The sequence below is a fragment of the Pagrus pagrus genome (assembly GCF_965226575.1).
Source record: "Pagrus pagrus genome assembly, chromosome: 2".
Lineage (NCBI taxonomy): Eukaryota > Metazoa > Chordata > Actinopteri > Spariformes > Sparidae > Pagrus > Pagrus pagrus.
This window is the reverse complement of record NC_140186.1, coordinates 17,246,403-17,270,651: the sequence shown is the minus strand read 5'-3', so window position 1 is coordinate 17,270,651 and position 24,249 is coordinate 17,246,403. Positions and strand designations below refer to the sequence as shown.

At 42.1% G+C, this 24,249-nt stretch overlaps 1 protein-coding gene across 7 annotated transcripts in view; it reads left to right on the top strand.

Moving 5' to 3' along the window:
- The window catches only part of adgrl3.1 (adhesion G protein-coupled receptor L3.1), a 125,986-nt gene that overhangs the window by 47,907 nt on the left and 53,830 nt on the right, over positions 1-24,249 (top strand). For all 7 annotated transcript variants that reach the window (XM_084340788.1, XM_084340787.1, XM_084340783.1 and 4 more), the window contains exons 5-7: positions 7,308-7,417; positions 15,892-15,906; positions 17,040-17,828. In XM_084340788.1, coding sequence (XP_084196914.1) covers positions 7,308-7,417; positions 15,892-15,906; positions 17,040-17,828 — 914 coding nt within the window. The remainder of the gene's footprint in view (positions 1-7,307; positions 7,418-15,891; positions 15,907-17,039; positions 17,829-24,249) is intronic.

The window sequence follows — 24,249 nt, the reverse complement described above, 5'->3', positions numbered from 1 at the left end:
CCTGCAAGCAAGAAAGAGGCCATAATGGTGTTTGTGTTAGCATTATGTGTGTGCCTCTGTGTGTGATAAGACATACAATATTGTTGAGCACTTTTTACTTCTCATGAAATATGATTCATTTTCACCCGCCCCCAAAAAAATGGGCAAATTCCAAAGGCTGAATTAACGTTTAGGATTTAACATTGTTAGAGACATTATGGTTGTAACCTTGAAAAAAACCTTTTATCTGCTCACCGAAATTGTCGGTCCAAGCAGCCGATTTTCTTTGACTTGACTGCAGTTTGTTGGCTTCAGGATCAAAATTTCATTTACTCTTCAAGTACACTTGACATGAGTGGTGGACTTGAGTGGCTCCCAAAGTGAATGCACACGAATGCCAGGGGAGGTACTGAGGGAGGTGCAGTTTGTTTGACAGAGGCTACATATTGGATACAGCACATATACTATCCGTGGTATACACAGCATACATTGCATGTTGAATGTCAATAGTGACACTTGACACGCTGGGAAAGAATTGGAGAAAAATGGGAAAGAGTGACATCCTCCAGCCAAATATTAATAATGTAACACATTTCAAAGCTTTTTCCCAGTAGGGAAAACAACATTATTTTACCTGTGGCTTGTCTGACAGGCTGTTCGAGAGCTGACAGAAACGCATTCAGGGACCGCAGAGGAGTGTGTCAGTGTTTGTGTGCGTGTACATGTGTGTGTAAGTGTGTGGGAGATAGAGAGAGAGACGGATCTGTCATTTCTTTATAAGTGCGGCGTGGTGGTGCTGGCACAGGATGTGATGCATCTGCTTCAATATACCCCATGGTAGACGTATATACAGACTTCCTCACGCAAACACACACACAGACACCTGTCTCTTGTTCCCCCTCTCTTACCTCTGTCAATCACACTCCCTGCATCACTTCAATTACTTACAGGTCCTCTGCATCCTTCCACAGTTCCTCCTCCTGTTCGACATCCATTCCCATCACTCCGTTTGTCCACCTGCAAACAGCACTACTGTATATGTGTGTATAACCACATCAGGGAGCTAATAAAGCAGAAACGAGGCCAGTAGGAGCAGAATCTCATATGTGCCGTGTGTGTGTGTGTGTGTGTGTGTGTGTGTGTGTGTGAGAGAGAGAGAGAGAGAGGTGGGGAGAGTGTATGGCCGGCCTAACAGCTTTTTATCCTGTAGCGAGATACAGTAACTGTGCTCTGTCTGCTGTCAAATGGGTTTCCTGAACTCCCGCAGGACATAAAGAGCCCTGTGAAATCATCTCTCCCACTTCCTTTTGTTATTTTCACAAACTGTCTTTTATTTTATTCCCCTCCAACTGCTCAACTCCCTCTGCTTTAATTTTCCCCCGTTTGCAGATTTTAATTTGATTTCTTTTCAGACAGTGTTACACAATAGGAAATATTGTTCGGGCTAATTTTTACTATACTGTATTCAGTCTATTTGTAAGGATTATTTAGACGACTAAGACAGTTTATGCATATTATGTTTATTAAGACAGTTTCAATATATAGTGGTAATATCTAGCAATAATTCTTGCATTGTGTTTAATCTTATTGTTTGTGGAACTACATGAATGTATTTTCTTAGTTTCTATCAAACTGCAGTAACATCAAGTGACAGTGGAGGAAATATGTGGGATTTATGTAATTTACATTCAGAGAAATCATCTCGAAGGGTCTCTCAACTTTAGACAGCAATTATGAGATTTTACAAATCTCGATTAAAGACCCCCTCCAGACATGTACTGACAAATACGTTTGGAACAATGTGTGTGTCTGAAATGTTTTCCTCCGCAAAAAAAAGTGTAACATTTCAACACCTGCTTCCACTCCCTCATTAAAAGCTGCCATCCCCACTATTTCTCCCGTAGTCATTGTCTCTTTCTGGGTGTATGTATGACTCCGATGCTCGAAAGCAGAAAATGTTATTCCAGTCTGTTTCCTGCAACTTGCCTCAGAGTGTGGGAGAAAATCAAATTGCGACATTATGTCCATATTGCATGTTCCGACCATCGCACAACTCTCAGAGGGAGCTCTCCCAAGAGATTTCTCAATAATCTGAACCTTCAGTGTTCCTACTGGTGTGAAAAGAGAAGCCAAACAGAAATTCAGAAAAGCAGCCACGAGACATGTTGCAGCACTCTTCTTGAATTTTTAGTGGTTTCAAAAAAGTCAGTGAAAACATATTCAGTAGCTTTTATAGTAAGCAGAATAGAAGTAAATTCAGATTTAAGACTCTCTTTAATCATTGACATTTTTGCATCACTGAGAGGTGCAGAGTCGTATCACTATAAAATGTGATTCACTGCATTGTAAATACAAGCTTGGAGCAGAGCCTTTTCAGCAGTATGTCATGTGGGTCACTTCAGGTGTTAGATAAGGATGGTAGTCAAAAGAACTGATATTATCTGTTTTTCACTTTTGACAAACGGCCCAGACGCTCCTGCTCAAACACTGAACTCCTGCTTAACTCGACCTCACGACTGAAAAAAATGTATTTGCATGGAATTACTCTTGAAGATGAACGCTGAATCTCCCTGTGAATAGTTTGACAACATGTTCTTGACTCAAGCACCATCTTTTTGCGGAGCTTTCATCAGCACATGAACATGTTATTTACTGTTATGTTATTATATTGGCTGTAGCTCAGATGGTTGGGCAAGTTGGTCATTAATCGGAGGGTTAATACTTCAACCACATGTGAGAGTGTCCTGTGATACTGAGCCTGAAACTGAATGTAAAGCATTCACGTTTATTTTTAAAGGTAGCGCAGTTTTGCATAACGTAACAGTTCGATATGTATCAATGTCCAAAGTTAACATTGAACGCTATCAATACGCTTGTTAATTAGAGCTGGACTGTTGTTAATGCAGGCAGTGTTATTCAAGGTCACACTTCAGAAGAGCTAGCTCAAAGCTCAGTTCACATTTATTGTCAACTAATACATTACCACCCGACAAACTATATCAAAATATATTGTATGTGCAGGGTTATTGCATACAAACATCGTGATTGGTCCTTTCTGGATGCTCTGCCAGTCTTCTAGAAATCTGTATGTTTTCAAGCAGCACAGCTATTCGTGTATGTCTTTGTGGGGTTTTGAGTTTTTTCGATATTCTTACAACTTTCCAGAAAGTTTGTATGTGCTAAGCATGTTGGAGATGACTCAGACGGTGCTGCGGAGGGCTTTGACTGTATTGGAATGTTGATTCGAGAAGACTGTGCCGAGGCTTTGTGCGTCACTCACTCTCAGACACCTCTTTCAACTCATGAGGATTAGTTCCCAGCTCTCACTTGCTCTGTAATTATATAGTTCTTCAACACATCTGCACTCAAGCACACACACATGCAGGCAGACACACACACACAAATATTTATTCCCTTTTTACATCTGCTCGGATATGCACACACATACCCGCACACGCGCGCGTGCCGTCAGCCAGCGTCAGCCTCATCAAATCATCAGTCAGTCAGTTATGTTTATATGAGGGATAGAGACAGAGAGACAGAGACGGAGTGAAGGGAGGTCTGCCAAACAAAGTGAAAAACATCAGAGACAATAACAACAGCAGCACCCACTGCAGCATCGCAGCTTTCTCTTCCCCTGCCTGCCACAGCTCGGCTTTGTTAGCGGAGAGTTTGTTTGTGTGTCTGCGAGCATGTGTGTGCTGCACGTTGCGGGGAAGAAAGCCAGCAGGCAAGGCGGTATCCAGGCCACTGCCTTGTTTTGATGTGGTCATGCTAATTAAAAAAAGGAGCTTTTCTGCCAACACTGAGAAAACCACACGCTTAAAAATATTGAGCTATTTGAAAGAATGAGGAACGGAAGCAATGTGTTGCAAAGGTGTGTGTGTGTGCGTGTGTGTGTGTGTACGCATGTTCTGCATCTACATTCATCCTGGGTCAGAATGAAGAGAGGACATGAATTGTGAATTTTTGCTGATGTTTTTATGTTTTGTTCGGCTGCCGGATAAACACGTTGGCAGAGAGAAAGAGAGGGAGAGAGGGAGAAAAGCGAAGGAGATTGGAGGTAGTGGGGACATAAGGGACTCTTTTCTGAATCTGACTCAGACTACTGGCTCAGACAGAATGGTGACGTCAGCACAGGCTTTACTAAGGATGGAGGGATCGAGAGAGAAACAGAGGGAGGCTGGAGATGATGCCCTGAGGGAGGCAGGAATGAGAAAGATATTAAGGAGGGAGAGAGGACAGACAGAGAGAAAAGCCAGCAATAAGAGGCCTACCACATATATCTGGGTGTGACTTGGGAAACTGCAGCTAAGTGGGTTTAGGACAGATAAACAGACAAAGACAAAGAAAAAAAAAACAAGACAAGTCGGAATGAGAGACAAAGGAGGAGGAACGGAGAGGAATAACTCCTTGGCGGGAAGGATGAAGACAAAGGCTGAGAAAGAAATTAGTTTATTATCTGGGCTTAGAGAGTGTGGGGAGAAGAAAAAGAAAGGTAATGCAGACAAAAATAGACAGAGAACGATAGCAGAGAGATAGAGCGCGCAAGAGATTGTCAAATCTTTGCTCTATACCCTTTTATTTAAAATACCAGTCAATAACCTTCAGTGCTTTATGACTCAGCCGTGAAAGTCCCCAGATTTTTTTTTTTTTTGCAGTATCATAAAGTAGAAACACACACACACCCACAGCTAGTGAAAAAACCTACATTTTCTTCCTTCCTTTTGCTCTCTTACAACATATTTGCAACTTTGTTTCTTCTACACTGCCTGTTCTCTGCACCTTTTTTTAATATGTTGTTTTTCAGTTCCTTGTGTATTCTGCTGGCTTTATGCAGTGACTTTTATGATGTCGTGTGGCTTCACTGGCCAGTTCGCTTGCATCTTTTTGTGTTAGTTGGATTTTTATTCCCCTCCTCTTTAGGGATGAGACATTTTTATAAGCTCCTGGGGTTTGTTGGTGTTAAGGTTTTTAAAAGTTTGAAATAATTAATCCTGCACGTACTCCTGTGGCAGCACTTTTGAGCACAGAGTTTTGAAGGAAACCGACTCAATCACCTGAAAAAAGATGTACATTTCTGCAAACAGAGGATATGTGGAAACTTTTTATTTCTTTATGTTGCAACTTTAAAGGTTCGGTTTTCGACAACACTGCTTATGGTCTGGTTAGGTTGCAAACCAATCACCAGAGTAAATCTTTGCTAAGTAACCACAGATAAGTTTAAACTGGACATCATTATTACTTAAGTCGCAAATGTTTGTTTTGGTTGAATTTTTATATTGGTTTCCTGTCAGAATGCTTATGCTTTACTTAGGCACTATAAAACTTGGTTAGGGTTAGGAAAACATCCGGGTTTGACTTAAAATACCTGTTTCGGTTGCCATGATAATGGATGGAAATGGTCCAACTTCCTGTGAAAAAAAGCCAGTTTTGGTTGCCAGAAAATCGGCTGGAAATATCTCCAGGTCTTCTGAAAAAACACCCGGTTTTGACTCGCTGAGGCATAAAATCGCTTTGTCAGGGTTAAAGAAAGATCATGCGTTGGCTTAAAATATCTGGTTTTGTCGCCACAAACACGACTGGGAAAAGTCCCAAAGTCTTGTTAAAAACGTCCATTGATTTCACGCTTGTTGTTTCTGACGGCCGTCTCACCCGGCTGTGACGTGAAAGTCAGCTCATATACGTATTATAGAAACGCTGATATGACACGTACACATTTGAACGAAGGAAATGTAAAATGCCGACATTTTGCTGTAGCTCTAATTTCCATCTCCCGGTGTGATGACATCATCACCACTGGACTGTTTTGGAAGTCATTAAACAGAGCTCTGCACTCTGATTCACCACTGTGGTCCAGCCGGTCGTGTCGATTGGCGGGCGTTGTGAGCAAAGTTGTGGCGGCGTGTCAGTTTGTGTCCCCTCTCCCTCCCGGTCCACAACTCGCACTGATGACAGGTGACCGATGATGAAAGCACCGGGGCAAGAAATTAAAAGGCAGAGAGGCGAGAAAAAAGGAGGGAGAGAGGGGAGAAGACTGGCGGGTATTGTTATTAGAATATGACAGACATTGCAACACATTGAGTTTGAAACCTTTCAAACTGCAGTAACCCCTCCCTCGAGCACCGGTCAGCAAAAGACACCAACTTACGTCACAGCAAGCGGTTATGCAGCCCGCATTAGTCCTCTGTGTTATATGTGAATATTGAACTAAAAAATTAAATTAGCTCTCATACATATTTCATTATGCAAACTGTTGAATGATACTGTAAGAAAAGAGACTTGAGGGGGATGGCGTGCTCATTAAAAAAATATCTCAATGGGAGAATCTGGATGTTTTTAATGTGAATGTCACCTGTTTGACAGGTGTGCGGAGAGGGAAAGAGGGAGAGACTGAACAGTTGTACTAATTGAAAGAAAATATTCAGATGAGAAGGGAAATGCCTACGTAAAAAAGACCTTTTCTCCTTATGCATTCCGTGTCCGTTCTCTTGCATGCGATATGTTTTCATTCACGTTATTCTAATAATTTATTCAAAGCAGCAAGCGTCATTGAGATAAAGTGGCACTTCAACGTGGGATAGCATTTTATGTTATTACGTGCATCTATCAGGATAATATATGGGGTACAAACATCCCCCGACAAATCATCTTTGGTTGCCTTGCTGGCCTCGGCGTGTTTAATTACAAACACTTACACATAAATGTCATGTAGCAGCTCACCTACATGAATGCAAACAGAAAACCTCACAGGCACATACAGTAGTAAATGTACAAAGTGCAGCCTTTCCTAACCGGAGTTAATAAGAGTGAGGAATACTTACTTTTTGTGTGTCAGAGGAGAGGGCCCCCCTGATAATTCAAATTAATTATCTGGAGTCTGGGGCAAAATACTCTTAAAGCCATAGGTTATTGTTCTCACTGCTGCACACACACACACGTACACACACACACACACACACGCACACACACGTCCACACATACAAGCATCACAAGTGTCCTTGCGCAGCAGCTCTTCAGTAGCCATTGTCGACCACCTTGTATACGACTGAACTCAATGATTCCATTACTGTACTATTCACTCCAGGTGTACCAGTGAGGACATATTGTCTGCTCTTGTATCAATCTAAAGGGTCCTTAAACACAGAATGACTCTTGAGTGTCGGGGTGAAAGTAGTGATTTCATGAGTGGATATAATATATCTCAATATATATTACATCACGCACTCTGGACTTCAAAGTGTGTGTTTTTCAGTGGGTGTTGGAATATATCTACAGATCTGAATGTGTTCAACTTATAACATATCTGCCATCTCCTCCCTATGTAGATGCAACAACCGTACCCAGTGTGCGGTAGTGGCTGGGCCTGATGTCTTCCCTGACCCCTGCCCTGGCACATACAAATACTTGGAAGTCCAATATGAGTGCGTCCCCTACAGTAAGTACCACCCTTTCCTTTTTGATAAGTATTTGAACATTTTGTGACCTCTTATCTCTACAATAGCACTGCTGCAAGTCATATCTTTGACTGCAGGGTTTAACATTTAAGGTGCAATATGCAAGAAGTTTTGTTGAAAACATTCAAAAATTAACTAACAGAGATATCTACTGAAGTTAGCATGCTAATCAGCTAGCTCTGTCCAGTCCCAGTCTAACACTTCCCTGGTGCTTTGAGCTCCCAGTCTGGACCGCTAGCTGCATGGCTAACTGAGCTAACTAGCCTGAGCAGCTATAGGTAGCAGCAGTTAGTGATTACTCTAGTGATATGCTGCCCCATATTTGTTTTGAGAATGATCTCGACAGGGGGAATTCTTACATATTGCACCTTAAATATCAGTAAGTGGGTCAGAAATATACTTGCCCAAAGTCCATTTCTACATTTCCCTTTAAACAAATGTTTCTATTTATTTGCTGTTATCAACAACAAAGACTAAAGTTAATTGTCATGTTTAACATTTCCACCTTGCTCTCAAACTCGGCGCAAGACATAGTAGGAGTTTCGCCCACATAATCCATTGCCACCCAACACCTCTATCAAGGATAATTGAAATGTTACTTGCACTTTAGCTCATAAACGTCTTTACCCGTCACTATGATCAAGTACATGTGCAACTTTCAACAGACATAAGAAGGAATTTACTTGGTATTTTATTTGTCTCAGGCAATCAGGCAATCCTTATTATAGAGCCCTGGAGTATACTGCGTTTCCTCTAACATGATTCATCCACATATTGTGAATAACATTGAAATGTGGATGAAACATCAAAGTAATCTAATCTCAAGATGTCGATTAATATTTCTCGTTAGATTAGTGAAAGACAAGCAATTGTGGAAAGCTTGCAGTGTTTCATACTGACTTATTAACAACAATACATCATTCAGTTTGAATCCAAAATAAACATCAGCAATATGAGTTCCAGAGAAAGTTATTAAGGGTAACTATGATGACAACACTTTCTGGGAAAGTCCGAGGGAGGAAGGACGTGCTCCAGCGATGACAGATGTTGATATGACCTTTGACCATATGATAACAGACTGGGAGGGCATATTCACTGGAGCGAAACATTCACGGTCGCAAACAACTGTGGACCTTTTTTGAATTTTTTGTTTTTGTGTGTAGTTTGCCCAAAATCTAGGTTACGGCTCACTGCATAATAAATGCGTAAGGGTTCAGGGTGCAGACTCAGTGGATTAAAGACATCTAGTTGTCCTTGATGTTTATTTCACACTACATTCCAGCTTTGAAGGCAATGCTAAAATGCAACTCCTGTGTCTGTTTCATGAAAGATGCTAAATCTAAAGTGACTCCTTCTGTGCCGCCTCCCACTAGTTACTTTTCTATCGTGAGGCATTCACGTTGTCTTTGTTCACATAGTTGTCATATTTGATTCTTGCCACGACTTGAGTGAAAAACCTGAAGAGAGACTTGCAGGTGAACACTCACTTGGTATTTAAAAAAATATAGTGTCATATTCTAAAATTATAGTACATTTACAATGCAATGAAAGAGGACACAGCACTCAGTAAGTATAAAGTGAAAGCACTGAATGGAGTCGAAAATACACAACTTTTGCAGTCCATTAATAAACCTACATTTCTGGCAGATTCCAAACATAACTCTCAGATGAAAGTAGATAGTAATCAGTTTCTGTTATTAATATGATTTGACCTTGATAGATGCTTTCCTTTGTACAGCTCACATAAACGTAGATTCTTGAAGCAGTGTGGGAGTTGTAAAATGAAAACGTGTCTATTTTTGTACAAACGAAGTGCTGTATATCTTGTTGTTGACATGTTTTGTTCGCTACAAATATCTCTGCGGTGGAGGCCATGAAAGAGCGGAGGACATTCAGAGTTGGAGTTAAGATAAGATACAGTAGGGATTTATTTACAGCCAAAAAACTCCATTTAGTCTTGTCTGTACATCCTACTTTTGCCAAAAAAGTCGACTGAACTGAGTTGTTTTTGAAGAATTTTGAAGTGAAATCTTATTGTGGCTAAACTACCTTGTTTCATATTATTGTCAGTTCTTTTTAAAAAAGGTCAAATTAGCTTTCGCTTAAAGGTGCACTATGTAGTTTTGGGGGAGTAGCTTTAATCAGAGGAGAAATATCTTCATTGACTAGTTTTTTAATCCTAAACAAACTAAATAACAACACAGCTTCATACTGTGTTACTCTGTTTAAATGTGGCGGACCCTGCCACCTTTCTAGCTTCAAACAGTGTTCAACAGCTTGTTTATTCAATTATGGAAAAAATAAATCTTTCTAAGTTTGTATTATTACCTCATTAATACTGTCAATATTAAAATTCTGTTTGTATTTCCCTCAATACAAAAAGTGTATGTCCAACAAAATACAAAATATTTAGAATTTTAGTGCTTCACAAATCTTAGTCCATCACGGTCTGAGTGTGCAGCTTTGGCGCAGCGGTCCATACAGACAGCCAAGGTGATCTCCCACACTGAAGCATTCAATTATGTCTGGGTAAACGGCTCTTGCCTGGCGTCTAGAATGACCAGCAGATTAAATAATAGGACTATCAGAGCCCTCTCTGGAGCAGATGGAAACACAACCTGATACCTGCTTAATGCCCCACCGAGTGCACGCGCACTTGCGCTCATGCCACACACATACATGCATCAAAACAGGGTGTGTGTCAGCGTGTGTGTTTTCACTCTCGTCTCATCCATTCACTTGAAACTTGTCTGCATGTGCTGTCTTTAGCGGTGTTATAACTGCAAGCCTGCTTGAAAACACTGCGCTACTTATTTCCTAGATTAATCACAGTAAAGAACTGGGAACGACAAAGGGAGTGCAAAGGGAGATGAGTTGCGTGCAGATCTGATAAAGAATGAGTCCGTCAGGGTAACGTTTCCCCCCCCCTCCACCCGCGAAAAATAGACAGCATCTGAAACCAAAGTCATTAGAGAGCTCAGCTAACAGAGGGAGGGACACAGAGAGAGAGAGAGAGAGAGAGAGAGAGATGGCGCATTGGAGAATAAGATAGAGGAGAAAGAGAGATGCAGCTTTGTAGGGAGAGATAGATAGAGAGAGAGCCTTTGACAGTACATTAGCAGTTTCCGTGTTCTGACTAAGTGTTCAGGCTGGATCAGGTAGCGTGCTGATACACTACCTGGCTCCTGTGGGTGTGTTTAGCCATAGGAAATGTTGCACAACGTTCCAGAGAAAAATGTGTTGAATGAAGGTGAAATGAGCCCGTGCATCCACACTTTTTACATTGTTTCGTCTGGGAACACCTCAAGCTGGGACCCGTCCCAGAGCCCCCGCATCGCATCCTTCAAATATTTAAGAAATCCATTTTCTTTGAAAGGCGTAATCATGTCTGAACCAAAGACAGAGATACTCCCATTCGTTGACATTCAGGCCAGAGATGCAGGCATCCACGATCAAGCTGGCATGCTGGACGTAGCAAATCAATGTTGTCAGCAGCGTTGTTGTGAAAGATATGTTTTGTAAGACATTAAGTGATGATAAATTCCCAAAATGTTGCTGTAAATCAAGACAGATCGATGAAGGAGGCTTGTTTTCTGAAATATATGACGGTGTGTACTCAAACTGTCGCTTTTCCTAAAACACTCACAAGCTGCAAGTTCAACAAATCATCATATTTATATTTGAAGGCAGGTTTGGTTTTAGTGCTCTCAAATAGCTAACATCAGAGGGTGTCCATAACTCAAGTAGGTGTCCTGCAGTTTTAGGCACACTGGAAGTGCTGGTTGGTGAGTTCTGGGGACTCGTTTCAGAATTTTAACATTGTCCTATCCTTTTGTTCCTATCGTTTCAAAGATAGCAAAAATATTAGCAATTATTAAACCCATGGCTGTGTCCTGGCCTCATGTACCTCAGATCTGGTGTCTTATCTCAAGAAATCCTAACTTGAACTGTAAACCTGTTCTTTCATGCCTCAATCTGTGTTTAAAATGTACACGAGACAATGGCTTTCTTCATTTAAGAACTGCAACAACTTGCCATACAGATCTAACAACAGCGTTGCTGCCATTTTTGGAAGGTATTTTTAATTCAGTCCAGGATTTACGCTTTATAATTCCCAAATTACAAAATTCTTCAGTTAGGATGGTTCTGTAATAGCTAAATTCCTATCCTAAGATTAGATAGGATTAATTTCCTGTTTTTCCATGTAACACCAAAATAACTGCTACTGCTCCTACTGCAAATGTCATCCTAAACTGAGATAAGACAGAATTTCAGAAGTAGGAAGTTTGAGTAATGAGGCCCCTGACCCCTGCCTACCACCTCTGAGGCCAGGTGTTGCTAATCAGAAACTGATTGCGTGCAAAGAAAATGAGCCGAGCTCCGAAGAGACACCACTTCATATTGCGGAGGCACTTTTCCTGAACGCTGCCGTTGAAGTTGAGCTGCTATGTTTCCCGCTAGAAATAGATATTGTAAACAAATCTCAAAGTGGGTTGTAAAACAGGTAATTAAATTATGTGCGGTTCAGTTTTCAGGGAAATTTTGCCCCTCCACCTCCCCTCCTTTCTTTTTTTTTCTTGAGGATTTTTGGCTTGCACTACCTTCACAGCTCTTCATCTCTCCTCCCTGCACTGCAGGTTTCTGGCTTTTTCCCAAAACTAAAATCAAGTGCTCTCTCGCTTTCTCTCCCTGGCTCTCTGTGGTATGAGTGCGTGGCAGTCATGTGCCAAACTAGCCAGCTAGCTTTGGCAGTAATTAGCCACCTGTGTATACTTGCTCATAGCACTGCAGGCGGACTATAAATATCCATACATTAGTGCACTACTGTACAAATTGCTTCTCCAAGGCGGCTCTCTCACACACGGATACATTTAATCTCTACAAAAACGCCTTGCTGCAGAAAAAGATATACGATGATTTGTATTGTTTCATTCATGGCCAGCCATTTATGAAAAAGCCGGCAACACTTGGGATTATGTCTATCCATTTCCTCATCTTCTTGCAGAAGACCCTGGCTCTCCAACAGTCGCTATGAAGCAATTAGCCTACTACCACATTTAGTGTATTAATCAGAAAAGCCAGTGATATGTTATGCAATACCCATGCAGTCTATTTTAGACAATAGAACTTGGCTCAGTAGGAAAGCTAATTAAAAGATAAAATCACCTTCTTGTTTGTCCAATTAAAGACTTCTGTCAGATTGGACCCTTGGAATAACTTCATCACGATAACATGAGAAGAGCTGTACGTGTGTGCGCACCCCTCTCTGTCTGCATGTACAGGACACCGTACAGTACGCGTGTGCACATATGCAGGCGATTTTGTGTTTTCCCAGAGAGAGGGCGAGGGAAGATGGAAAGGAACCAAGGAGACAGAAGGAGAGAGCCAGAGCGAGGGAGCGAGAGAGCGACAGCTGAGACAGAGATAGAGAGGAATAGGTTAGACGAGGCCAGCAGACGAGGAACAGAAAGAACGAATTAACTGATAAAAGACACAGTGTGAGAGGTGGACAGGGTTTGGGTTGTGGGGAAGCGAGGACGCGACGGGGAGAACGAGCGGCGAGAAAGGCACAGCATGACATGACGAGAGAGAATGGCAGGTGAGGATGAGAGGACGGAGAGGAAGAATAGAATAATGCAGAGAGAAAAAGAAAAGGGCCGTGTCCACAAATGACCTTGGGCTTCAGCCCGGCTGAGCTGATTGGAGATCAGAGATAATAGTGGTGAGGCTGCTGTCGCCACTCGTCTGCAGGGGCACACGCGAATGCGCACACATAAGCACACACACTCTGAGTTTCCTCCTAGACGAATACCTCCTTAATAAACCATATGCTTTCAATAAAAATGCTAATTATCTTTACACTGCAGCACAGTCAGGTTAACACTGCTTCTGTGTGTGAGAAATAGAAATGGAAAGGAAATGGAGAGTGGGGGAAGACAGAGGAGGCATCCGAGGTGCAGTGTCAGAGCTGTTCGTGTGATTAGAGACGTTTCTGAAAAATTTAGAAGATACCAGCGCAGATATTAATGAATATTTAGATGATTTTTAATGAATGTGAAAGCAGACAGGCGACACAGTCTCACAGCAGAACATAGTTAGTGTTATTGTTCTGCTTTTGTTTTCTAATATTCATTCAAAGCATTGCTAGGAATAAATGAGCAGGGTTTTTTTTTGGGGGGGGAGCTGCAGAACTAACTCTTCAATTGTGCAGTCTAAGTGATTTTGCAAATGATCAGTCACAGATACTGGGTAGATAAAAACATGCCACACCTCTGCAGAATTGGATTGTGAGAGAAAGATTGAGAGACGATGCGTTTTTGTTGATGTTTTCATGGAAACAAGGACACTCTCTGGCAAGTTTGTCATCTGCATTTCTTCACTTCTTCTCACAAAAATCACAAAGGACCCCTCATCTCGGGCATTATCTTGCATGCTTGAGCTCACCTTGAGAAAATCTTTCGACGATTGTCTCACCACCCTACAACATTCGCTCAGTTAAATTCCGCCCGCTGAAAGATGAATGACTGCGGTGCGTGAAAAGCGTTCGTTTCTTACCCTTGTCATGGAGATTAAAAACAGCGGTGCCTCGCAAAAAATAATCTCGCAATGAGGTCACCAACAGAGGCATCCGGTAATCTAGTGAAACAACGAGCACCAACACAAATTGAATGACATTTGTTTGACATTTTGCGTGCCATTTGGTGTACTTGTTGCCGCCGCGCTTTTTCATTTGAAATCTATTAGTTGCCAGCAACCTTGAACTCGGCGTGTTTTCCTTTGTGTCTGGGAGGTTGTATATACCAGACTCAGGTGATGTGAAGTCCTTGTTGTTCGCTGTCATTAATCCCCGTCTTCTCAACCACAGTGTGCCTCTTTGTATTGTTTAAATCTGTGTGTGTGTGTGTTTCCAGCATCAATATCTGTCGTTCCATCGCGCACACCGCCCTGCACAGACACACTATCTGCTTTCTTTTCCCAGCTTTTCACACAAGGGAACTGCTTCCTTGTGGTGAACCATTTTATATCTCCTAACGGCATAGACACACACACACACACACACACTCGCACGTGCACACATGCGTATTCACACACTTGTTTTAGGTTTAACACGATCTCCTTCCAGAGATTGCTTATTTATCGGGAGTTGTGCGAAGCCGCACTAGTTACCATGCATTTTTCATGAGGCTAGGATTTAATGGTTGCTTGTGTGTGGGGGCGTACGTCTGTGTGTTTGTGTGTCACATGTGTTTGTGTATCTCTTGCGGTTGGTGATGAGTTCTATGTGTTAAAGAATTTATGCATGTGCAATATGTAGTGCACAGATGCTATATATAAACATGTGCCATCCGGAAGTCCTTCCAAATGTTTTCCCTTTGAGGATTCAGCTTCGTCTCTCTCCTCTCCTCTCCTCTCCTCTCCTCTCCCTCGCTTCTCCTCTCCTCTCCTCTCCCCTCCTCTCCTCTCCTCTCCTCTCCTCTCCTCTCCCTCGCTTCTCCTCCCGGGGGACCAGTTCCATTCAGCAGGTCTCTAACGGTCTCCGAAGACACAAGGGCACAGCCTGCAGGATTAGGTTTCTGCCATGTTCACATTCCACTCGGCCCCCCCCCACCCCCCCACCCCCGGGAGAACGGTGGAATGGGATTCATATGTTTAAGAGGTTTCGAGCAAGTGTGCACATTTCATTGCGGGGCCGACACGAGCAACCCTCCGTCGAAGCTCGGAGGATAAAGCTTTGAATATAATAGACAGGGAATTGGTGTTGGGGTTGAAGAGAACCGGCACATTCAGTATGCTGCCACCTCCACACGCAGATGATTGCGCACTCGTACACAGAGTCGCACAGAGTAGGTGACATACACAAAGCATTCGCTCACCCACTGTGCATCAGAAAGCATTTTAATGTGGCAGTTTTGGCTGGTCCACTGAAATGCTATCCCAGTAATCAAATCAATTTTCTGGTTTTCATTGCTCTGTTGCTATTAGCATACATTAAAGAGCTCATTATCTCAGGTCATTTTCTATTGCTGTGTTTTGTCCTGCTCTGGGGATGGCGGCACAATGAATACCGTGAATTTGTGTGTTTTCCCATGTTGTGTCATGCTCATTCATTGCTCCTCTCCCCCCTCCGTCTGCATGGCACGCGTGTGTCTCCGCTCCCCCATATGTGTGTATGTGTGTGTGACATATGTGAGACGCATTACTGTCAGATAGCTTCCCCGTTGCAGTGCAGTCTCCTCAGACGCTTACGTAATGTTATTACCAATCACACATGGAGAGCATCCTGGCACTCTCACAAGGTTAGGATGAAATATGAGAACGATTATGGAGATCTGAGATTGTATTATCATGATTTCCTTATTATTGCATCATTAATCTATTTTTGTCTCTTGTCTCTATCTCTTTCTCTCTTTCTCTTTTTCTCTTCCTTCAAATCCTTTGCATATGGCTCGTGCAGAAGTGGAACAAAAAGGTGAGTCTGTGAAACAAGCACGCCCACATTCACGCATGCACACATGCTCAGGATCTGGGGTTGGGTGTCACTTTTTGATGCCAGCGCCTGAAGCGTTTTGTACCTCGTGGCAGAATGACATCTCTTTCAAAGTCACTGCTGCTATATTAAGACAGCTTGATCTCACCATATAGAGGCAATTTCGAAACACTGGTTCTCATTAGACACACTCCAGGCCCATATTATTCCATGGTATCGTGTAGAATGTCACTTAATAAACTCTCCACGGGTCGAGCACACTTTTATGATGAGCCAATGAACAGAGAATTACATTGACATTTAATATTTCAAATGCTTCCCCATGATATGAAAAATATGCGAGTGCTTTGAATAGCCAATGAAAATTAAATCAATATTCCCAGACCTTTGCGTAGAATCTGGAATTATATTATTTGGAAGAATGGGAAAAACCACAATGCACATCTGGTCTGTCTTTGTGCGTATCTGCCGTGTGCACGTGTGTGTGCGTATGTGACAACATTCCAGTTAAATTACAAAGGTCCCTATGACTCCGGTCGCACTGGCTTCCCAGAATTTACTACGTCTCCCACATCACTCATAAAACATGACCCCAGTATTCCAAGATGGGAATACCGAGCAGAGTGGGAAATGAATTATTGTAACAATTGCAGAAACAGCAGGCGATAAAAGACGTGTTCGGCCCTACAGTTGGTTGTTCCTGACAGAGATAGAAAGGGAGTGAAAGGAAGAAAGAGCTATGAGACTAATGAGGAGCTGGGGTGGGAGGCAGGGAGGGAGGAATGGGAATAGAGGGAAAGGGGGGGAAGTAGAACAAAATGTGCCATTTTCTCTTTGCTGTGAGAGCAGGGTATTATCTGTTGAATAGAAGGCATGCTGTCTCTGTGCTTAAAAGTGACAGTGACTATACAACACCCAAATCACAACACAGTAAGCCTATCATGTCATCGTCACTCACTGGCGGTTAAGGTTAAGTTAAAACACAATGCAACATTTATGAAAAGAGGCAAACATTTCACAGGCACTGTCAGCGAATCTAGAGAGAATATTTGACATTTTACAGCGGCTGCATGAAAATGTATCTGATGTGAAAATGTTTGTCATTCGTTCCGCAGTATTTCTCTGCCCTGGCATCCTGCGAGGAGTGTACCAAAGTGAGCATCTCTTTGAGTCCGATCACCAGTCCGGTGCGTGGTGCAAAGACCCGCTGCAGGCCTCAGACAAGATCTACTACATGCCCTGGACGCCGTACCGCACAGACACACTAACAGAGTACTCGTCAAAGGAGGATTTCATCGCAGGCCGTCCCACCACCACCTATAAACTCCCACATCGTGTGGATGGGACTGGTTTTGTCGTCTATGACGGCGCATTGTTCTTCAACAAGGAGCGCACACGCAACATCGTAAAGTTTGACCTGCGCACTCGCATCAAGAGTGGTGAGGCCATTATCGCCAACGCCAACTATCACGACACCTCACCATACCGCTGGGGCGGCAAGTCAGACATTGACCTAGCGGTGGATGAGAATGGACTGTGGGTGATCTATGCAACGGAGCAGAACAACGGGCGCATCGTGGTGAGCCAGCTCAACCCCTACACCCTGCGCATCGAAGGCTCGTGGGACACCAGCTACGACAAACGCTCCGCCTCCAATGCTTTCATGATCTGCGGGGTCCTGTATGTGGTCAAAACCGTCTACGAAGACGATGACAACGAAGGGACGGGGAACAAAATTGACTACATGTACAACACCGACAAGAGCAAGGAGATGACTGTGAACATACCATTCCCGAATTCCTACCAGTACATCGCTGCAGTGGATTACAACCCGAGAGACAACCTGCTGTACGTGTGGAATAACTACCACGTGGTCAAGTACTCGCTGGACTTCGGCAACAATGGTAGGTGCCACCTTAAATCCAATCCCTCTTTTCTCCGCCCCCTCCTCCTCCTGCCATTCTTAACATCTTTTTACTTCATGCTTTTCAACTTCAACTGTCTAATAAGAAGAAAAAAAAGTCGTTTTTTTTTAACTTTCCCTCACTTCATTAATTGGACAAGCTGTGAAGTGATTTTCTAAATCTCCGCATGAAATACCTTGGCATATTTGCAATGCTTTTAATATTCATTCATTCTAATATTCATAATGATAAATGCTTTTTGTTGTGACATAAGGAATACTTACAGCCACTAATCTTCCTCCAATAATTAATTCTGCAAAAGGACTTAAAAATGAAGAAAAGCACCATCTGTGCTGTCACAATTCTCAATTATGAACACCACCCAACCCATGGTATCTGCATGTTTCAAACTTTCAGAGCGGGTCCCTCACTAAACCGGTGTCATTTAAATTGTAGATGCCTGCAGAGTTGATATTTGTGAAAATGCTTCTGCTTTAGTTCGCCAAAGAATTCCTGTCAAAGACATCATAAAGACCACCTTGATCTCTGCCTTTAGAAGAATATCGCTGATGATGTCATGCTGTGCCTTCAGTACTGTAAATGCCTCGTGCCTTTTACTGTGCCACTTGCCAGCACTTCTCTTGAGTTTCTCAGCTGCTTAACAAATCCTAATGCATTCCTTGAGAATGGAGCCAGGAATGTCTGGAGGAGGAACTGACACCGCTTTCATACAGGACATCCGATTATGATAACAATTTAATGGCACTTAACTTGCGTTTGACTTTTTCCGTTGGTTTATTGTTAACCAATTCACACGAGGCTGCTGTCACGTTCGGTTTGTTTTTTTTTAAAAAGCTGTGCTGATTTTGATATCAGCTAATGGATGTAATGACAACATGTGAAAGGAGCCGCTCCCAGTGACAAACCCACAGATGATTATCATTGGACCCTGCAGTTCCCCTCAGCTCTGTAAAACATTTTAGCGTATTTCAGCTCAGCGTTAGTGCTCTCATGAGACTTTTACCAGATGCAAAAAGTGTTGATAAACTACCTGAACACTACCTGCTCAGCACCAAACAGAAAACAAACATTGTGAGCGACTAGTTGGTGAGCATAGTAAACCACTTAGCAGCTAAAGATAAATATTTCCCAAAAGGGTTGGTGGAGACCAAAACGGTGCTAAAAGGAGAGTTAACTACACTCCGTAAGTTTCATCCTATGAGGTGAAATCATGTCAACGTTGTGTTAACAGCTTATTCCACAAAGGTAATTATAGAGCTATAACTTCCAATTATTTTTTGTTGTTGATTATCATTTCAATTAATAGATTAGTAAGTCTATAAAATAGCAGAAAATGGTGTCAAATTTAGATCAGTATTTCCCAAAGCCCAAGATGACATCCTCAAATGTCTTGTCTTGTCCAAAACCCAGTGTTATAAAAAGTACACAATAGTCACACTAAAAGTAAAGGTATCATGTGAAGATATTACTTCAGTGAAAGTGAAAGTCACCCATACGAATAGTACTTGAGTAAAAGTCTTGAAGTAGCTGATGTTAAATGTACTACTATAGGAGTTAGTAGTAGCAGTTAACATATACTTGCTCATAATTCCATTCTTTGTTTTTGGTCGGTGGCAGAAGTCTAACAGATGGAAACTAAAACTCTCTCCATGGTTAGATACCATTATGGATAAGTAAGAACATCTGAGTAATCTGGGTGAACCTTTACATTGGGACAGTCATGTAAGAATCAGAAAATCAGAAGCAGATCTTACATGAAACTTACATGCTGGTTTATCTAAGCTGTAGCCCCTTTTTCAAATCGAGTCTTGAGGGTCATGAATCCTGCTAGAAGTTTATTTAATTTGAATGAACCACCAGTGTGGATTTTAACGATCATCGCTGTGTCAGTCTGAAAGGACAGTGAATACTGTCTGACCCAGAGTGACTTTCTCTCAACTCTGGTGTGAGGTGAGAGTCCACCCGCCCCTCCCTCCTTCATCTGGATGGAAGGGCTTAGGCCCCTGGAGCCTGAAGGGCTATTTGCCCAACGTAATTGCCTTTCAGCACCTTTCTATGGAGTGGTCAAGGCAGTCTGGCTGCATGTCTTATTAAATGATGTCTGAATTAATGCATGCTCTTACACGCAGTTAGGAGGCGCAGTACAAGGAATTATAGAGAGAGGCAGCATTAAACTCGTTTTCTACCGATCAGTGTGGGTGTGTGACGTGCGGCCACGCTGTAAAAAATGTGTGTACGTTTGTGTTTGTGCATGCATAATGATGTGCGTGGCCGTGTCCTAATGTGCTAATGTACTTACAGTATGAGTTTGTGTTTCGCTATTCATGAGTGTGCATACGTGTTTATTGGTGTACGCTCGAGAGTGTGATCACTCTCATAATGGAGCTCAGGGTGTCTCTGGAGGCTCTACAGAGGAGATCAATGGGGATTCAATGTGGAGAATGACCTCCAGTGCACAGCAACAAGCCAGACTGCTGACCAGCGGGAGATAAATACATACAATCAATGCTGGCCCACTCTTTTACTCTCCTCTCGGCTCACTCAATGAAGACAAGGAATAAATTAACTACCTTAACTGCATGATTTTCTCATTCTTCGCGAAAAGGGGTGACAAGTCGATACATTCAGGTTTTATTTTCTTGTTGTACCCACACCCTGTAGTTTGCTCTTCATTCCTTTTACTTGTCTGAGAAAGCCATTATTTAGGATCACTGTAAAAACATTAAGCATATACTGTGAGGTGACTATGGTCAATCTTGCTATGTTCCAGGCCTGGTGTCTTTTTTTCCCCCTTTCACTTAGTCCATTCAGGAAACAGGCCAAGGAAAGGGGCCATTCTTAGGGTTTCCACTCATTACTGTTGTAGCGTAATGCTCGCCCTGCTTTTGTTTCAGCTCGTATGGACTTCTTAAAGATACAAAACGAGACAGGAAATGGGCCGTGGAGCGAGAGGAGGCCGAGGTTGGCCACTGAGGACTGAGTGTAATTGGGGTGCAACGTAGAGAGAACAGCTTCCAGTGTTTTGTCTGTCCAGCTGGCTAACAAAGGCAGCTCCCTGGACAGTTAAGAAGAAGAAATTATGAAGTGTTGTCATTGTTTGGGCACTAAAGGAATTTTGGATTACTACTAGAATAGGTTTACATGCTTTGATGCTGAATAAAGTCTGAAGTGCCAAGCTAGCTGCTGGGCATTAATTATGCAAACATATGACCTGGCGACGTAGTGTGATGTCATAATGTCACAGAATTAAAGGCGGCACTACTGATGAGGTGTTTCAGGAGCAGTGCTTTCTGTGGGAGAGAGGAGCTTCTGTTGTAGACTTTTTTTTTTTAACATGCACAAGAGCCTTTAAAAGCATAATAGATCTCCTTTTAGTCACAATAAGTTTGAATTAAGGTTTGCTGAGCTTTAGGAATAAGAATTAAAACATCACTGGGAGGAAATGAAAAAGTAAGGTTTAGTTCAACTCAGGCCAGCAGATAAAATAGAGGTTTACTCCCATGTATTCAATCACACCATTGATGCAGCGCGCAGCAGCGAATGATCTTTTTGAAATGCACATTCTTCCTCCCTCGGTGCTCGGTACTTAAGAAGAAAGTGAACTGCCTCCCTCCATTTATCGTTTTCCATGTCTGTTTGTGTTTCTTCTTTGTCTGTTAAACACCCATTCTTTCTCTTCCCGTCCCTCACACAAACACGTACACTCAACAATGGCAGGAATCTCAATATTTCCCCTTCCTCTTCTCATATATCCTTCACTTTAACTTTGTGTTCTGCGCTGTTTTTCTCTCTGTCGCCCTTATCTCCCGCTTAATCTGCCCTCCTTTTCTGCGCTCAACCCTTTCCCACATCACACAGGGCTATTTCATCGGGTCTCCTCAGATGTATATATTATAGAGGCCTGGTGTGCGAATGCCAACACAGAGTCAGAGTCAAAGTCACTTGCCTCTGTATTACCCCTTCCTCACCAAACAGTCTCTCACTCTCTCCTCTGTTTATGGAGTTGTTTCATCATGTCTTCTTACATGCATATTATAGAGGCCTGCCCTACGCAAGCGGCATGGCTCCGATGAAACATTTGAATAATTTATCACCTCCAGTCTGCCTTGCCACACTTTAGAAAGTTTTCCCAACAAAGTCGCAAAATTATTCATGTTATCTGCATCTTCGGGAAGGGAGGGGCGAACACGGCCCAAACTGAATAGATCTTCACTTGTACACAATGAATTTCCCATATTTGTTTCACACATATTTCTCTCCAGTAGTCTCATTTTTCCTGCTATCTGCACCTTCCTGTATTTTTTTGTTCCATCGTCTTTGCTGCAGATTTTCACATAATGCTTTAAGGGACATAATGTAGGATTTAAAGGGATATAGCAGTGAGGTTGCAGATTAAAACCAACTGTACAACCCTCACCCTGCCCAGTGGCTGCCCAGAACAGCCAGCGTTTGGTTTGTCTGTTCTGGTCTACTGAAACATGGTGGACTTTTCACATACAACAGGCTCATTCTAAGGCAACGAAAAACAAGATTCTTCAGGTTATTACACAAAGGGAACATATACAAGTATGTCCTTTATTTTCACCTCTCATTTGAGCCCTTCAAGGCGTTAATCTATTCAAGTTCGTATGTGCAGGTGAGACAGCTTGATTGTGTTTTCTGTTGGATGGAACAAGCACACTGAAATGTGTAAACCAGGAAACGTAGATAATTATGAAAGTTTATGGAGCAACCCCGGAGACATGTTGTGTTCTGTCATACAGAGACAAGTGTTAAAAATGTGTTAATCAGGAGACAAAAATACATTTTCTTTTGCAACTGTTTACAATAATGACTTTGACTTTATTAAAGCAACGTATGCAAAGACATTAACCCAGCGTGAGATGAGTTCAATATTAAATTAGCACAGTTTTAAAAACCTGTTGCTACAACTCAATTGCTCGAAAATCAAGCGCCGGATCGTTTTCAATCTACTGTGCAGCAAATTATGTGAGTAATAAACACTAATTAATAGTAAAACAAAAAGTGATAAGAACAGTTTCACCTTGTATTAAATGACTTTGTAACATCACACTATGTCACCATGTCACACATTTGCATAATTTGTGCCTAGCAGCTAGTTTTGCAAACAAGAATTAATTCGGTACAACTGCTGTGTTGTGTGAGCTGACCAATCAGAGGAGGCTGGGTATTCAGGAGAGAAGGCCTTAAATAGACAGGAGCTAAAACAGAGCATTTCTGACAGAGGGGGAATAGAGGGCTGCAATACTGGACAGTATGACAAAACTGATGTGTCCTTTGAGATGCATGTATGTTGCATGTACATAAACCTATTATAGTAGTAAATAGTAGAGAAAATGAGAAATTGCCTCCTTTATTAAACTGAGACTGTTTTATAGCCACTTGAAAGTTCCTTAAAGTGCATTTAAATTTGATTTTGAAAAGGTCAAAATTCTTTGTAAATCACTTTAAAATCCATGTTGTCCAAAATAAAAACTCAATTAAACTCACCCGTGGCTAAATTCAGTCGGATATTTAAAGTGTCAAAAGTGATATCTTCAATCTCAATTAGAGAGCAATCAAACGCTGGCATTCTGTGCTAATCTATTAAATACACGGTAATATAGAGATGACCTCTGCTTGCCACTCTGTCAGTTCACGGAAATTTAAATCTTCACCTTTGAACTCCTAATGACTGGAATCACAGTGCTCCATTTCCTAAGGAAGTCAAGCATGGACTATCTATTGTCTTAACCCCTCTCCACTTATTTACACCATCCTCCCCCCACCTCGCCTCTGGTCCACATCTCCTCTCTGCTCTCCTCTCTCTTTTTTCCTTCCTTTGGCACTGGATTGCAATCAAGCGACAGGGCTAAGCAGTGCCGGAAATGTTGGAAACTAGCTAAAGTGGGGGAGAATAAAAAGACTTAATGGTTGAAGTGGAGACCCTCTTTCGCCAGATCACTGATTAGACAAACCCTCAGCGCATTCGTGCCTCGTTGCATCAGATTGTGTGTGTGTTTGTGAGTGTGCATTCTGGCTGCGTGTAAAGACCTGCCTGTTCAGACCACTTGAGGTGATTGAACTCAAAACAAAATGGAGCAGGTTTACTTAATATGTTTATGATTGTTTGCAACACTTGAATTAAAAATGTTGTCCTCCCAATTGTGGGATAATATGTCAAAAAGTAAGATATAATCTGGTTAATGGTTAATAATCCCAGAATCAGAACATTTCATGTGTGTCTTATTGGATCTGATTTCAATCAGGAGAGACTCGAAACATGAAGATTTATTGCCATGGGTAAAAAAGAGAATGAGAAAGTCTTTGGCGGTTAGACTCCATCGTGATGAAGTAATATTTGAGGAGGTGATGAAGCTGTGCCTAGAATAGGAAATCC